We start from the raw sequence: 18,128 nt of genomic DNA, 5'->3' as shown, positions 1-18,128 counted from the left end.
AGGCAGATTGTGTCTAGTTTGTCAGTGGCAACCTGTATGGAAAGATCTGTCAGGTTTGAGCGAAGGCCTCAGATGCTTGACATCCACACTTTTAAGGATGAGGGAGGGAGGAGGCTTTGGGTGCAGGGGAGGGGAGGGGAAGGTAGGATGAGGGAGGAGGGGGCAGGTAAGCAGAGTTGTTGAAAGAGTGTAAGGGATTGCAGAAGAGCTTGATGAGAGGGCCGGTTGAGGAAGAGAAAAGGCTCTGTGATGCAGAGTTGAGGTAGAGTGGGGAGTAATAATAGAGGGGGCAGAATGCAGTTGAGGATTTGAGGAAGTGAAGTGATGACATGGAGGACAGAGGGCAGGGGAAAGAGGCAGCTTTGTTTATTTGAGGGGGGCGCGACTTTTAGAAGGTGGAGTGGGGGGTGATTGGAGGGAGAAGGGTGAGTGGGGTTAGTTGAGGGAGAAAGGTGAGGTGAGAGGGAAGCTTGGAGGTGGAAGAGTGTGATTGCTGCTTTGAGAGGGAGGGGTGAGATGGGTGAATTGGTACTGAAGTTGGGAAAAAAATGACGATTGATGGAAAGTGAACACTCATAGCAAACTGGGGTTTTAATTTTTTTTTTCCTTCAGAGATGCAACTAAAGACTTTACTTGAGGGATGTAATAAAGGTGAATTAAGAGAAAGGAGAGAAGAAAACATTGTCACAGATGGAATTTTGAGACAAGGAATGAAGGAGAGGTCAAATTGAGAGCAGTCTGTGGAAATAGACAAAGAGTAGTGAATTATGATACAGTAATGAGAACCGCACGTGTGAAAGAGGAAGTTGAAGCATTATAAGAGACCGTTTTTATTTTTATTAATATCGTTTTTTTTATGAAGATTGTATAAGATTAGGTGAAGGAAAGGTTGAAGAAAAATCGTGGAGGTGTAAGGTGAATTTGGATCAGTATACACAGAGTGAAACTGATGGGTCGATAAAAAGTAACAGGAAGAGGGAGGGGTAGAGAGAGAGAGAGAGAGAGAGAGAGAGAGAGAGAGAGAGAGAGAGAGAGAGAGAGAGAGAGAGAGAGAGAGAGAGACTGAGAGAGAGAGACTGAGAGAGAGAGACTGAGAGAGAGAGACTGAGAGAGAGAGACTGAGAGAGAGAGACTGAGAGAGAGAGACTGAGAGAGAGAGAGAGAGACACTGTGAGAGAGAGAGACTGAGAGAGAGAGACTGAGAGAGAGAGACTGAGAGAGAGAGAGAGAGAGAGAGAGAGAGAGTGAGAGAGAGAGAGAGAGAGAGAGAGAGACTGAGAGAGAGAGTGAGAGAGAGAGAGAGAGAGAGAGAGAGAGAGAGAGAGAGAGAGAGAGAGAGAGAGAGAGAGAGAGAGAGAGAGAGAGAGAGAGAGAGAGAGACTGAGAGAGAGAGAGACTGAGAGAGAGAGACTGAGAGAGAGAGAGACTGAGAGAGAGAGAGACTGAGAGAGAGAGAGACTGAGAGAGAGAGACTGAGAGAGAGAGACTGAGAGACTTGGTTTCGGGAGGTGTATAGTTCGAAATTATACAAGGAAAATTTTTTTATTGATGGATTTCTTGAGATTTGGTAAGATTAGGGAGTGGAAAGTTGTAGGAAGAAATCGTGAAAGTAATGATGAGACTCGGTTAGCTCAAATAGAAGGAAGACTGTGTGGCGGCAGGAGGAAGAACAAGAAGAAGAGGAAGGATCGGTACTCGTGCGTATGGAGGGAGAAAGGGATTTTGTTATTTTGTTTTTTGAATTTTAAGATAAGAAACAGAGGGAGTAGTTGAGTGGGATAGATGGAGCGGGCGGTGGGGAAAGTGGGGAAAATAGGAACTGATGGTATTAGAGAGAAAATACATATTAAAATGTTTGTACACCAAGACGGGAAAGACGGTTAGGCCTCAAAGAAACCAGATAAGACAAGATTGATGAAAAAAATCACAAAATAGCAAAATTTTTGAAACAAAACTAAACTAGGAACATACAGTGAACATGTAGGTCCAAAAATAAACAGTTAAAACGTGACAAATAACGACTGGAAACCTAACTTTGAGAAATTAGGCAGAGACAAGAAGAGAAACAGCTGTTGCCTCAAAACCAGGAACTGGAATTTGTACACATTCGCCTCAGACGTTCATTTGTACACATCAACTAAGTATCATTTGTACAATTCATCTCAGAAGTTCACCGCTCCCTCCCAATTCCATCTCCATGTGTTGCACAGTGGCATCGCCGGGCACCAAAGCACTCCGGCGATGTCGTGCGCTGGAGTATTTGATGTTTATTTGTTTGACATTTGTTTATCTCTATACTTTGTACTTCTACTTGTTGCGAGTGTCTTGTTTGGAAGAAATATTTTAATCGGCCATCAACATTAGTTGGTGTCGGCTAAAGACCTCAAGGTGTCCTTCGTGAAGAGTTGGTGAACAAGGTCTCGCCAGCACCATGAACAAATTACTCATTTCTACTCTAACCTAAAAGGGACACTGCATCAGTGGTACAGCCACAATAATGCTACTTGTAATCAGTCCCTCTATCAATGATGCTACTTACAGTCATGTGCTGCACATGAAAGAGGAAGTAGAAGAAGAAGAAGAAGAAATATGGGGATGGCACAGAGAAGAATAGTATATCGATGATAGTGCATTCATGTGGTGCGGTTACAGCATAGGCACGAAGAGCCAAATGGCCTCCTGCTATCCAAAGTTTCCTTGTAACTGAGGGATATCAGTAGGGTTTGTGAAATGGTAAGTGTGTGCAGCAAGGTAATCGTAAACTGGATGGATTAATTTTTGTGTATTAATTGTCCATGCAATCGTGTGGTTAACTTTTTGTCCACTCTCTTTCCCCTCCTGCAGTCACAAGCACCATGCCTCGTCCTCTGAACATCCCTCCTCCCATCGTAATTTCTCCAGATCCCATGTTCCCAGTGATGACCCTGCCAACCTTTCAACGTCCCAACACAGCACCTTTGCTCAGCCCTGTGCACCAGGGCTCTCAAAATATCTTCTCTGCCTCCTCCATGGTTTCTGCACCTCGCTCACCTCGTGGTTTTGGTGCCATATATCAAGATGGTACGCAGCATGGGAACACGACACCCAGCTGATGGTCATGATCTCTCTCTCTCTCTCTCTCTATTGTCAAGTGGCCACTTATTTGCCGATAACCACCGCCTCCTATCTCACTGCCATTGGCCATTCCATAGACTGTTGTCCTATTCACTCTTATAAGCTCCTATTCTGCCATACTGTATGGCCTATCTTTTGGGTGGGATAACAGTGACACTTCATTGGGTGCTCATTTATGCGGATTCCAACATAATCATATTTAGGGCGAAAAAAGGGAAATAAATTGTAAAATACCCTCCTCTGGTAAATAACGATGATCTTATACACAATATCAAAATGCTCCCTCATTTATTTAATTCTGCAGTTGTATAATTAATTAATCTTTTTCAATGTACAGCACGATTATTTTATTCTCACAATGAAAATAATATGCCAAGTGTGCTGATGACACCCGCCACCCCCAATTGCTATCGGTGCGCTAGCTCCTTAAACACATCTATATCATCCATTGGCTTTTAGCTCCAAATTTAGCAGAGATCGTTACACGCCAGACCAAAGCACCAAACTTGGTACAGTTGTTAGTTAGGCAGTACCATATCAAAACATTCCACAGGGATGTGCCCGACTTGCGACTCCTGGATTGGGGTTTTCCAACATGGCCACCACCTCCATTATCAAAATTAATATTTTTCACCGTAACTTTGAAATTAAAGGACTTAGGGAGGTGCAACCAGTGTCTGTACCCACTATTTCACGCAAGACCATCCTGATGATTTACAAAGCTACGAGGAGGGCCTCTCGACACAGCAAACCTTCAAGGCACAGGTGAACAAGCTCTGCGCGACAATCGCATCAATGGGTGATCGAAGAATCACAGGAGTTTAATGTCCCTTGACGGTCATATCTGTGTGGAACAAGCTGTGGTGGAAAAGCTTGGAACACCTTCCACAACATGGGAAAGCTTGGAAAGGAAAAGTACAAAGAGTATGTCGAGAATATTTCAGTCAAACGTGATCAGTCCATTCATGAGTCGATCAAAAGGAACAACATGCTTATCTTAAAGCAGCCCATTGCAAGAAGTAAATCAAAGACCAAGCAACAAATGGAAGACATTAAGAGTGACTACAGCCTCTTGAGCCAGTTGTTCATCTCCTGTCAGGTGCACAATGGAAACGTGGAAGAGTTCTTTATGCACGAAAATCATTCATGGCCTCCGTCTCTGAGTGACCATGGCAAACTTCGATTCCCAAGCTGCAAGTCCCAACTACTGAATCTCTTGGACTGTGAGAAGCCAGAAGCTCCATCCAGCTTTGATGCCGAAGTGTTTGATGGTCCAGCAGTGGTACACTCACTTGCAAGAGGAGATGCTTTAACATTTGGCCAGTACAGCAAGGAGAATTTCTAATTCTGGACCAATTATCAACTTCCTAACTGTAAACAAATTGATGGATGTGGTATTGGATGTGTACAAGAATGACAGCCTGAAGTTGGCTACGCATGAGGAAAGAGGAAAGGGAGTGCAGAGAAAAGTTTCTTCACAGACAAAACTGCCAAAGGACTTTGGCTCCTTTCTATATGACTCAAATAACAAAGAAGAATTGTTTGCTCCACTGATAGAAGACGTAGCTGCCACTCACTTTCCACCAGGCAAAGTAGTCCGGATTACCACTGACCAATCAGTTGTGACAAAGGCCAGTAGTGAGCAGATGCCAGAATCTGACCATGAGAATGCAGACACACGAATGTGTCTTCATGTTGCAGATGCTGCGCAAAAGGGAGCAAAGGATATTTTTTGATCAGCACGGCAGACACAGACACGTTGTAGTCATTCTTATTGGCGTATGCTTCCAACCGATGAGACTGCACCCCAGTATTCAGCTTTGGGTAGCATTTGGTAAGGGGAAGAACTTTCGCTACTTCCATATCGGTCCCATCTGCTTCAAGCTCAGGGAAGAAAGGTCCTGTGCCATTCCATTTTTCATGCCTTTGCTCGGTCAAATACAACCTCTCAGTTTTTAGGTAAGGCAAAGAAATCATGCTGGGAAGCTCGGAAGTCGTTTCCATCAGTGAGAGAGGCATTCATGCATCCTACCATCAACCCCGTTTGAGCCACATAATGTCAATTCGTGATACTTCGACTCATAAAGAACTTTGCATGCACTTTTTTCTGCTAGCTCATCACGTTCAGGTCATGTAAATGACCGACGAAGGGAACTGCCTCCAGGAAAGATCACAATGATGCAAAACCTGCCACCAACACAGACTGCTTTGATTGAACATACAAATCGAAGTATTTATCAGGCTCGTATCTGGCTGAACTACTTGGAAGCTGAGCAGAACTTGCCTCGCCCAGAGAAATTTGGTTGGATTGAAAAGGACGGTCAATGGCAACCTCTTTGGACTACACTCCCAGATGCTTCCAAAACTTGCCGGCAACTGATCAAGTGTGGATGCAAGGCCGAACCTGTTTCCATGTACAAGAATGTTTTTTTTGTAGATGTACAGGAATCGAGTGCACGGCATTGTGCCAGTGTGGAGGATTTTGCAATGACTGAAATGTTGAGACATGACTGTGACAGTAAAAGTGCCGATTCAAATTTACAGTGAGCCTTACATACTGCGGGGCATTGAATTAGCCAATTCAAGGTTTAGACACGTGCGTGATCTTCTCCTTGAAAATTAAGGTTATGTAAACCGTGTGATTGTTCAGGAAATTGCTCACAATATTTTCCTGAATGATCTCATGTGGGATCTCAATTACCGTAAGAACGCAATGATCTCTTAGTATGACCCCGAAATTGTTGTCGTAGAGACTTGTTGCATCTCTCTATGCCCTTTGTTTCAAAGTTATGGTGAAAGGTGATTTTGATACTGTTGGTGGCAGTCCACCCCCCCCCCCCCGTGAATATGGTGAAATATGAGTTCATTCATCACAACATCAGTATCAGCACAAACGATGACCTTGACATCGTGGGTATAGACACCGGTAGCACCTCCGAGTCCTTTAGCTTCAAAGTTATGGTGAAAAACGTGATTTTTTTTGATAATCGCAGCAGCGGCTATCTTGGAGAACCCCAATCCAGGTGTCATTGATCGGGCACCTACTATAAATGTTTTTATATAACCTAACTGACAACTCCACTAAATTTGGTGCTTTGGTCTGACATGTCACGGTTTTTTTTTTGCGAAGCCACTGGACCATTGGGGGTGAGGGTGGTTTAGCCACGCAGCATGATGTTTTATACGATGTACCATATATTGTGCAAGAACATACCTTGCCTGTTGAGTTTACTTCAGTTGATGAAAGCTCTTTTTGAAAGTTCGATACAATGTCAATACAATGCCAATGCCTAATCATTCATTTATACCTCCGCCACCGAAGGTGAAGGAGGTTATGTTTTCACCCCTTTCTGTCTGTTTGTTGGGTCGCCGAAATAGGTGACCCTTATTGTCAGTAATTCTGTGTTTGTTTGGATGTTTGTTCGTTTGTCATCAGCATAATTGGTAGTCAACGTGGGCGGATTTAGACCAAACTCGGGTGGTAGATACATCTTATGACCTTATGCTTTGGAAATTGTGATGGTTGGTATGGACGCTTTGGTTCCCTAGCAACAACCGAAAAACCTTCAAAATCGGTACCGTTCATGCGAAATCAATTCCGAAAGCCATTATCCCACGTAGGGTTATGAAATTTGGCAGGTATCATCTACAGGTGATGCTCTATCAAATATGTTCCGGTTTTTGTGATATATGGAATACTTTGTCCGCAGCGCCCCCTACAATTAGGGTATGCGTGAAAATTGGCGAAAATTGAAGGCCCCCCGAGCGACCAGGTGAGTGCATCGATATGAATGAAACTTTGCAGGTTCATGGTAATCAATGAGTACTACAACTTTGCCTCAGGACATATTGACCGATTTCGCCTAGGTCAGGGGTCAAAGGTCAATTAGTGCAAAAATCGATAATATGCGAGAGCTGGAGGTGCCTTCGCGCCAAATGCTACTCCTCCTAGGGTTATGTTCGGATGGTCAGGAAAATTCACACTAATCGTAGAGAATACATTGTGCACAAACGATAGAGCCGGATTTTCGATTTCGATCTTTGTTCACCCACAGCACCCCCTCGAACTTTGGGGATTTCCGATTTCAAACCGCATTTTCGGAACTTTTCATTCAAATGGATACCGAGTCGTTATCAGTGGATGGAACTGGATGAGATTCGATATGCATAATCTTAAGGTGATTCCCTATTCGCTATATAACATCCATTTTGCTCTATATCTTATAGTTTCCATGCTCGGCGACCCATCACCGCCTTCCGGCTTGTCTGCCTCTCTGTCGGTTTGTGTACAGGATATCTCAAAAAGTTATGGACGGATCTGGATGAAAATTTCTCGACAGGTTCGGTGTGTGACTAGGACGAACTGAGTAGATTTTGGTGAATATCCGATCCGGATCCGACTAACAATTTTTTTCAAGTGATTTCACCATTGAGAGATCGGGTTAAAAACGATATATAGCACGATATCTCAAAAAGTTATCACAGATTCAGCTGAAACTTTGTCGATATGTAGGGTGTATGACAAGAAAGAATCGATTCAATGTTGGTGAAGATCCGGATCCGGATCCAGATCTGATAATTTCAAAAGTGATTCTTCACCATTGAGAGAAAGGGTTAAACTGATATATAGCACGATATCTCAAAAAAAATTGTCGACGGATTCGGATTAAACTTGGTGGAAATGGTAGGTGTGTCGCAAGAACGAATTGATTCGATTTTGGTGAAGATCCGAATCCGGATCCGACTACAAGAAATTTTAAACTGATTCTTCAACATTGAGAGAAAGGGCGAAACCAATATATAACACGATATCTCAAAAAGTTGTGGACCGATTTGGAGAAAACTTGGTGGACAGGTTGTGTGTGAGGCAATGACGAATGGATTCGATTTTGGTGAAGATCCGAATCTAGATCTAGATATGAGAATTATTTGATATTTAAAGTGTCTGTCTGAACTCAAGTTCAGACTGAACTCTCAAACGTCTCTCCCTCCTCCAAATCCTGGTGGCATCTAATCAAATCTGTTTCTGGTGAATGTTCCCACTCCATCCCCTCCCTTACCTCAAATGGCAGCACTGCTGATTCCGCACGTGAAAAGGCTGAATGTCTAAACTCGGTGTTTGCATCTAAATCTTGTGTCCCAAACCCATCACTTTCTGTGTACCCACCTTACCCAGTCACACCCAACTGTCCCTCGACTCTGTGTCCTTTTCTTCTGACAAAGTGGAGATAAGAGTTTGCTGTCAAACCTTGACTCAGATTCTGCAACCGATTCAGACGGCATCAGCCCACGTGTCCTAAAAATCTGTTCTTCTGCTCTTGCTCGCCCTCTCTCTGTTCTATTCACCCTCTCATTTGCCCAAGGTCATCTGCCATCTGCTTGGAAATCAGCAAACATTACTGCCCTACATAAATAAAGGTGCAAAAACATCTCTGCAATGACAGACCAATCAACCTTCTGCAAATCATCAGCAAGGTCATTAAATCCATCATCCCTTCAGACGTTAAATCCTTCCTCTTCTCCAAGGGCTTGATTTCCAATCATCATTTTGGTTTCAGACCAGGTCACTATTACTATTCCCTTACCTGGATATGCTGCTTCTGCTCTCCCAACAATGGATGGAGGTACTCGATACCAGACATGAAATCAGAGCCATATCCCGAGACATATCATGTGTTTTTAACACGGTCTGGCACCCTGCCCTGCTCACCAAACTCTCTTGCTATGGTATCCAAGGCCATCTCCACTCGTGGCTCGCACACTTCCTCTCCTGTCGCAGTCACCGTGTGGTCCTAAATGGAGTTCTTTCATCCCCTCTTCCTGTGCAGGCTGGAGTTCCTCAAGGTAGCGTTCTGGGCCCTGTTCTTTTTCTGGTTTTCATCAATGATCTCTCTGACTCTTTGGAAAATCGTCTTTATCTCTTTTCCTGATGACTCCACCCTCTGCCGTACCATCTGCCATCCCTCCGACCGGGAAGCAGCAGCTTCTTCACTCTGCAGATCCGGATAAAATCACAAACTGGTCTAACACGTGGAACATGTCTTTCAATCCTGACAAATCTCACACTCTCACTATGTCTCTCCGAAAGGACAGTTTATACCCTCCGCCCCCCCTCCCATCTACTTTCTCAACAATCCTGTGGAAGAAGTCCTTTCATTCAAGCTTGTGGGTCTCACTATTTGCCATGATCTTTCCTGGGAAAGCCACATTTCCAACCTGGCCTCCAAAGCCAGTCGCTGACTGGGAATCCTCGGTCATGCAAAGTCCTCCCTTGGCCCACCTGAGCTCCTGTCCACGTAACAAAGCTTTCGTCCACAGCCTGATGGAGTACTGCTCTCCCCTCTGGGCTGGTGCTTCTGCCTCCCACCTTTCTCGGCTTCACACTGTGGAAACCAAGGCATTTTGGATCATTGGTATTTCCCGCGATGAGGCTGAGTTTTTGGGCCTCTCACTCTCTCACTGCAGGCAGGTAGGTGGTCTTTCTGTCTGCTACCGTCTTCCACCCCGGTCTCGCCCCCCCTCTGCTCTATCTGCGATATTCATTGTCCCCCCCCCCCCCATATTTCTGCAGAGCGCTCAAGGTCTGCCAACAACCCCCTTCTGGTAAAACTACCAAAATCACGAATCACTGCACAGCTTCACTCTTTCAGTCCTTTTTTTTCGCCACCTCACTCTATTCAAGCCCATTCTTCCCTCCAGGCCTTCAAAACAGTTGTTCACCAGCACCCCCATCTTCCCCCATCTAAAACCTCTATCTTTTCTACCCCCCGTAATCCACCCCAATTAAATCATTAATCAAATTCCTTGCTTTCCTTTCTGAAAGTCCCTGTAATGTCCATCTTGTATTCTCCATGTTCCACTCCCCATCCCTCTCCCTTCCACAGATCGAATGTCTTTGTTCCCCACTGTTTTGTCCTTATCTCTTCCGCCCCTCTTGTGTCATGCCCCCCTAGCTGTGTGTTGTGTGTTCGCTCTCACACGATCCTCGTCAACAACAACAAAAATTCATATATTTAATTGGATGACCAGGAAAGAGGTGTATTAAAGCCAAAACGAATGAGATTATTCAACATATGGTTACGAATTTGGGAATTCGATTGCACACAACATGCAGGTTCCTTTAGTCAGCTAAGTCGATAAGTGCTTGTTCCCTGGATAGCTCACCTTCCATTGTTTAAATGTTCAGAAATCGATTAGATGCGCTGCGGATCGATTTAATAGTTAGGGAACGAACAATGGAGACATCCCTCCACCTCTTCTGCGAAGAGGAAGAAGAACCCTGCCGTCCTGTGACTCATGATGTCAACAACTCCCTCCCACCCGTGGTTGAGCGGGGGATGGAGCATGAGGGCATGAGTCACGCCGGGAGCGGGGGAAGGGCGGGAGAAGGATAAGAGGAGATCTTTTCTTTTGCTCGTGGGCAGAGTTGGAGAAGGGAGTTGAGGGGAGTCCTTCAGCAGACCGTCGGGTCCTGTTTGGCTTGCGTTAGGGTTGAGGCCTTCGGAAGCTTTTTGCTTCGGCTGGCTCAGTGAGCTTCGGCTGAGGCCTGGCTCGGGAGGAGGCTTTTTGCTTTGATGGTTCTGTGAGCTTCGGCTTCTGCTTAGCTCGGGAGAGCTTTTTGCTTCAAGCTCGCCTGTTTGGAAGGAAGTTAAGCCGGTCGCTCGACTCGAGTTGCGAGTGGTGGCTTCTTCTTCTTGGTTCGTGGAGCTCTTTGTTCTCCATTTTGGTTCCCGGCTTGGTGCGACTCATCGACCTCTTCGGGGAGGTGGTTCCTCGGGGAAGCGACGCATCGACGGGAAGGATCGGCGCCTCGTCTCACCAGCACGTGTTGAGAAGCGCGGGAGGATTTGCGGGAGCTCGGGAAGGATCGCAGCTCACGGCGATTGGATCCAGATTGCTCTCGCTGGAGCCCGGATCCGAACAACTTGACGACCACACGAGGTGGAGAGGTTCGAGATAGGTTCTGCGTTTCAGCTCACCTGTCCTCCGAGCTGCTTCTTGTTATTAAAGGCCTCTGCCACCATTTCTGTGTGTGTGTGTGTGTGTGTGTGTGTGTGTGTGTGTGTGTGTGTGTGTGTGTGTGTGTGTGTGTGTGTGTGTGTGTGTGTGTGTGTGTACGTGTGTCCATGTGCCCATGTAATAAGTAGGAAATGCTGTTAAGTGCAAGTGACTGTATATAATAAGTAGACGGTTGTAGTTCTTTTGTCGTGCTTTTGTTGCTTGTATAATTGCATACGTGTTTTGCCTTGTTTAATTGCGTACGTGCTTTATTATAATAAATGTCCTTGTGTGAATGTAAACCTGTTCGTTGCGTCCATTCCCTCATTGAACTGCCCCATCTTGCACTCAGAATATAGTTGGTTTTTAAATATCTGGTAAAGTGATCGGGTCCAACGGGACTGCGCGATAATACCCCGCTCGGTTATCCCAAAAGGAAGCGAGCTGCTTAAGCGGCTCGTTTCCAAGCGGTCCCGTTGAGGTACAATCTCTCGGTAACCTACCCGCGCGAATAATTAGGGAAATCGAAGATTTGGCGATCGGACCCTGTAGCGGGTAGAGTGCGGACAAGGTTGCGGTGTGGTTACAAACATACCCGTGACTTGTTTCCGGCGTTGATCTGGAAAGTCATGACTGGATTGTCCGTTCGGTGGGCGAAGCGACCTCTATTGGTTAGACGCGGTCTTTCGCACGCCGGAGGGCAGAAATCTACAACAATATTCTCATGCTTCCAAAAACTTGCTTCACTTTTTTGTGCAATATCTTTAATCTTCTGCAGATAATTTTCCATCACATGAGTCCAGAAGCTCCAAAGTTGAATCTTCAGCAGCCTCATATGATTAATGACCTTGTTCTTCGGGTATTTTTCTTTCACATCAAGAAATGAAGAGCAGCAGAAAGAGAGAAAGATCTTGTGAATAAGCTTTCTGAGATGTCATTTCAAATTATCAATCCCTTGTGGATGGAGGTATGAGCCCGCCATTGTCCTGATGGAGGAAAACTCCTCTCCACAACTGGACCTATTTTCCGCTGAAGCTATACAGATTGGCAGCCATGTATGTTGATGACTCCTCACTTTACCGTACATCTGCTGTTTCACTCAATACTACTCATAATAAAGTTGGAGTTTCCCTGGACAATTATTTTGAGAATGTGTTGAACTTGGGGCATGACTGGCTGGTAACGTTCAATGCAAAGAAAGCTAAATTGTTGTCCATGTCTCGCTCCAGAAACAGGTCTTTCCCTTCTGTTCACATGGGGTCTTCAACCTTAACAGAATCATCTGAACTTCAACCTCTTGATCTGGCCATTGCCTATTATAACCTCTGTTGGGATAAGTACATTTCTGGTATTGCTAAGAGTGCTTCCAACCAAGTTGGTTTTCTTTGTTGAGTGCAGAGGTATTTACCTCCTGATGTTGTTTTGTACCTGCATAAGACAAGTATATGTCCCCTCATGGTGTACTGTTGTCACATTTTGGCCTGAGCACCAGCCTGCCACTTATCTTTACTTGATAGATTCCAGCAATGCAGAGTTAACCTGGTTGGTGTGGGGATGGGTTCAACTCTGCAACTGCTCTCACAATTCTCTTTATTCATTCTAATTCTTGCTTTTTCTTCTGTTTCATCTCTTCTACTTTATTTCTCTCTTTCATGATCTATTTCTCTAAAGTCTAAGGAGAAGTGAATTCTTACAGAAAGTTTTCTGTAAGGCTCAGTTGGCTGCACCTGGTTGGGTTTGAGGGTTATGGACAAGCGACTGAAACCCGAATCCTCTCCAGGCTCCTCTTGATGACTCCATCTTTGCTCTTTACTTCTTCAGGTTCCTTCTTGGTCTTCCATTTGATACTGTAGGTGAGTTGCTACTCTTAGTTTGGCCTCCAGATATTCTCATCATACGCTTGTTGACCAGTGTTGCCTCAATTATCATGGTGGACACAGCCACAGCCACAGCAACTCCTTGGGCATGGCAACCATCAGAGCGACCAAACTACTAGTAGGTGTATTTACCTGCCATGATCTCGCCATTATCCGGTCTCCGAACCTCAGATAGCGCTGAAATACCAATGTCCAAACTCTGGAGATCAGATGACATTAGAGATGGATGATTATCCTCTCTGAGGGATAGGACATTCCCAGCACCCACCTGAAGGGACCACCTAATGTTAACTCGAGGAGACCACCGTCTGGTGGACGACACCTCAGCACTATACCAACACACACCACTGCAATCCGACCCAGGATGGTTACTCCATGCTTTTCCTCCTCTCATCAAAGAATGTGGGTCCCGGAGGCTTTGCCCAATTCCATCATCTGGTGAGCTGCCCTGCGAGGGGCAGCTGCACAAGAGGTCCTCCCATGGAGTGGGTTTTCAGTTTTCTTTTCGTTTTTTGTGTGTTTTGCGGAATGAAGTGTTTTACGGTGGCCAGAGTGCAAATCCTGCCACCAATCTTCAAGATGGAGATACCCAACTGCAGGAGGACATCCGCAGATACAGTTGGGCACCAGATATGGATGGCCGTTGGCTCACAAGGAGCTCCCCCACCCCTTGTATCACAGAGCTAGCCATCTCTGCAGACCCATACACTGTAGCTGATCAAAAATCGCAGGGTTGGCAGAATGGATTCAGACCAAATTTGGTGGACAAGTTTGGTGTGTAACCAGGATGAATTGATTCAATTTTGGTGAGGATCCGAATCTGGATCCAGATCCGATAATTTTTCAAGTGATTCTTCACTATTGTGAGATGGGACCAAAAACAATATACGTATAGCACAATATATCAAAAGTTATGGATGGATATGGAAGAAATTTGATGGACAGGTTGAGAGTGTGACAAGGACAAATTGATTCGAATTTGGTCAAGAGACGAATCTTCACCATTGAGAGATGGTGCCAAAAGCGATATATAGCATGATATTTCAAAAACTTGTGGACCAATTATGATAAAACTAGGTGGAGGAGTTTATTTGGTGACGAGAACAAGCCTATTAGATTTTGGTTAAGGTCCAGATTCAGATTCGACCTCTCATTGGGATACAAGACGTAAATTGTTCAGCCTGGTGGAGGTATGCACTCCAGCGAGTGCCATTCTAGTTTTGTCTTGTCTTTCAACGTGGTTGATATCCTGGTGAGATTTTATCTTGATACCACCTCTCTTGTTCATGTTTTTTGATAATGTCATGTCTGTGTGTTGGATGTTTTCTTCATCTTTTCCTCTTTCTTTTGTTTGATTTTCTTTAGCTTTTTCAAACTTTCCTGCAGTCTATAACCTAGAGTGGCTTTCTGCCTTGTTTTTGGGGCGATTGCCATTAATAAATAAAAAAAACAACAACATTGTCTCCATGGCTTAACGATAGTCCAGGAAGCCCAGCAGTTACACACCATCAGCATCTCAGAAAAGGCTGATGATCATATTCTCAAAAGACACCTGCACCTTGAACTTGCTTGAGGGACAAAATATACACGTTTCGATCATATGGGTCCACTTTTAGTTTTTGGTGTGTTACCCACGTTTCTCATGAGACCTTGTAGAAATTTCATGGGAATTTCATGGGAATTTCATGAGAAAATATTAAATTTGTTGAGTGTTAAATTGGATGAAACGGAGTTAGAAAACGATATTATAATTTCACCAAAGTGTTGAATCCACGACATTCTGCATCGTTCTGTCTTAAAATGTTATACTTAAGCCCGCCTTATACTTACTCAAGCATTTATTGCACCTATTTCCTTCCACTAGGAAACATGTTCTATGACCATTCTATCGACAGAAGAAAGAATGTTCTTGTAAACTCTTCCACCATGAATACCACACACTTCAATGGTACGTATGCACTACCGACAATTCAGTGACCACATCTTCATGTTGGACAAAGCTCTGAGCAAGACTAATTTCACAATCGCAATCCTGAACCAGACGCAAGTGCCTGGGTTCTTTGGTCGTAGGTAATGAGTGTGTGGTTTTGCACACCTGAAAGAACATCATTTCCTTTTGTTGTTTCAGATCGAGTCGAGGACCATACCATACTGAATGCAAGGATTCACGCTGATGGTAAGATGGTCCTTAGTCGTTGCCTTGAACTCTTTAGTTCACTTTAAAATTTTTCATTATCTTGCTTGAAATCAGACCCACATTTCATTGTTTCTTGCCGTATTTCTTGGAACTTCCACTCATGGGCTGTCGTGAAGCAGTGGCTTGAATTTCCCTCTTGGTACGTAGTTTTTCACTGGTCAAGAGATCTTTCCAAAATTATCTTTCGAGTAGTCTGGTAGAGTGATGTGCAACAGGGAGCCAAATAAAAGGCATGCCACATAGTTTGTGATTAAATCGGGTGAGGAACCATGCTTTATCCACAGTGTTGGTGATGCCAAAGCAGTTTCTGTGGCTATGATCACAGTCCTGGATGGGGATGGGTGAAGGTAGTGGTGGATGTGCAGCAGGTGCAGGCAGTGGTGAGGGTGCTGCAGGTGCAGGCAGGGGGTGGATATGCAGTGTGTGTCGGTGGTGGTGGATGTGCAGCAGGTGCAGCAGGGGTGGAGTTTCAGTGGGCTCATGCAGTGGTGCAGGTGCAGCAGGTGCATGCAGTGGTGCAGGTTCAGTGGGTGCAGGTGTAGAGGATGCAGGCATTGGTGGGGGTGCAGCAGGTGCAAGTAGAAGTGGAGGTGTGGTGGGTGAAGGTAGTGTTGGAGGTGCAGAGGGTGCAATCAGTGGTTGAGTCACAGCGGGTGCAGGCAGTGGAAGAGGCGCAGCATGTGCAGACAGTGGTGGAGGTGCAGTGGACACAGGCAGTGGTGGAGGTGTAGCAGGTGCAGGCAGTGGTGGATGTGCAGTGGGTACAGGAAGTGGTGTATGTGCAGCAGTGGTGGTTGTGCAGGCAGTGGTGGAGGTGCAGGCAGTGGTGGATGTGCAGGTAGTGGTGGATGTGCAGTGTGTGCAGGCAGTAGTGTATGTGCAGGCAGTCGTGGATGTGCAGCATGTGCGGGCAGTGGTGGATGTGTGGGCAGTGGTGGATGTGCAGCAGTTGCAGGCAGGGGTGGATATGCAACGGGGCAGGTCATGGTGGGGGTGCAACGGGGGCAGGCAGTGGTGACTATGCAGCGGGTTCAGGCAGTGGTGGAGGTGCAGCTGTTTCATGCAGTTGTGCAGGTGCAGCAGGTGCATGCAGTTGTGTAGGTTCAGTGGGTGCAGGCAGTGGTGCAGGTGCAGAGGATGCAGGCAGTGGTGGAGATTCAGCAGGTGCAAGTGGAAGTGGAGATGTGGTGGGTGAAGGTAGTGTTTGAGTGCAGAGGGTGCAATCGGTGGTTGAGTCACAGTGGGTGCAGGCAGTGGTTGAGTCGCAGTGGGTGCAGGCAGTGGAAGAGGTGCAGCATGTGCAGACAGTGGTGGATGTGCAGTGGGTACAGGCAGTGGTGGAGGTGTAGCAGGTGCAGGCAGTGGTGGAGGTGCAGCGGGTGCAAGTAGAAGTGGAGGTGTCATGGGTGAAGGTAATGGTGGAGGTGCAGAGGGTGCAATCAGTGGTGGAGTCACAGCGGGTGCAGGCAGTGGTGGAGGTGCAGTGGGTGCAGGCTGTGGTGGAGGTGCAGGCAGTGGTGGATGTGCAGCATGTGCAGGCAATGGTGGATGTGCAGCATGTGCAGGCAGTGGTGGATGTGCAGCAGGTGCAGTCAGGGGTGGATATGCAGCATGTGCAGCCCGTGGTTGAGGCTCGTATGAGAGCTAACACACAACGCACAGTAAAGGTGGGCATGAGACAAGAGGGGTGGGAGAGGGAAGGACAAAACAGTGGGGAACAGAGACATTAGGAGATCTGTGGAAGGGAGAAGGATGGGGAGTGGAACATGGGGTATACAAGATGGACATTACAGGGACTTTCAGGAAGGAAAGCAGGGAATTTGAAGAAAGTGGGTCTTGGGTGGATTAACGGAGGTAGAAAAGATCGAGGTTTAGGATGGGGGAAGATAAGAGGTGGTGGTGAACAGCTGTTTTGAAGGCCTGGAGGGAAGAATGGGATTGAATATAGTGAGGGAGTTTATTTCAAAGGCGGGAATGAAAGAGTGAAGGAGAGCAGTGATTCGTGATTTTGGTAGTTTTACCAAATGGGGGTTGTTGGCGGACCTTGAGTGCCCTGCAGAAATATGGGGGGGGGGGAGGGGAAGACATATCACAAAGAGAGCAGGGGGGGTTGGGGCGAGACCGGATAGTAAACAGCAGAAGACAGAAAGACCACCGACCTGCCTGTGGTGAGAGAGTGAGAGGCCCAAAGACTCAGCCTCACTGTGGGAAATACGAATGATCCTCAATGCCTTGGTTTCCACTATGTGAAGCCGAGAAAGGTGAGAGGCAGGAGCACCAGCCGAGAGGGGAGAGCAGTTCTCCATCAGGCTGTGGAGGAAAGATTTGTATGTGGTCATGAGCTCAGGTGGGCCGAGGAAGGACTCTGCACAGTGGAGGGTGCCCAGTCGACTACTGGATTTGGAGGTCAGGTTGGAAATGTGGCTTTCCCAGGAAAGATCATGGCAGATCGTGAGACCCCAAAGCTTTACTGAAAGGACTTTTTTTTGTTTGTTACATAACAGTATTTTCGTGGGTAACACCCAGTGGACCCTTTTTGAGCCTGAATGTTTTTTTTTCTGGTGTGAACAAACTTTAGTACATCACAGGTGATGAAGATTTTGGTGAAATTTCATCTCAATTGTGTGTTGTTTCGGAGAAGAAAGCAAAGACATATTTTGGCTGGCAACTCCCCTGTGTATGCCTTTAGATTCCAATCTTTTTTTTATGCCGAGAACAAACTTTGGTACATCATGGGTGATGAAGGTTGTTGTCAATGGACATTAAACTCGACATCGCATCTGCCGAAATCCCCTTCTCCATATGCTCATTCTCCCATCCTTTCTCTCACCCTTTTCCCTCTCTTACCCCCTCCCTCTCTCTCTCTGCCCCACCCCTCTCGCACTCTCTCTCCCACCACTCTCTCTCTCTCTCTCTCTCTCTCTCTCTCTCTCTCTCTCTCT

General features: G+C 46.0%; 1 protein-coding gene and 1 pseudogene across 1 annotated transcript in view; both read left to right on the top strand.

Moving 5' to 3' along the window:
- COL17A1 (collagen type XVII alpha 1 chain) overlaps positions 1 to 18,128 on the top strand; it is a 169,845-nt gene that overhangs the window by 36,740 nt on the left and 114,977 nt on the right. Inside the window, exons 13-15 of the mRNA XM_085869930.1 lie at positions 2,845 to 3,060; positions 14,854 to 14,937; positions 15,118 to 15,165. Of these exons, the coding sequence (XP_085726056.1) occupies positions 2,845 to 3,060; positions 14,854 to 14,937; positions 15,118 to 15,165 (348 nt within the window). The remainder of the gene's footprint in view (positions 1 to 2,844; positions 3,061 to 14,853; positions 14,938 to 15,117; positions 15,166 to 18,128) is intronic.
- On the top strand, positions 3,071 to 9,425 carry LOC147033737 (uncharacterized; annotated as a pseudogene).

The sequence above is a fragment of the Eptatretus burgeri genome, chromosome 1 (genome assembly GCF_056783735.1).
Source record: "Eptatretus burgeri isolate ZD-2024b chromosome 1, Ebu_testis_v1, whole genome shotgun sequence".
NCBI lineage: Eukaryota > Metazoa > Chordata > Myxini > Myxiniformes > Myxinidae > Eptatretus > Eptatretus burgeri.
This window is presented reverse-complemented; position numbering and strand designations above follow the sequence as displayed.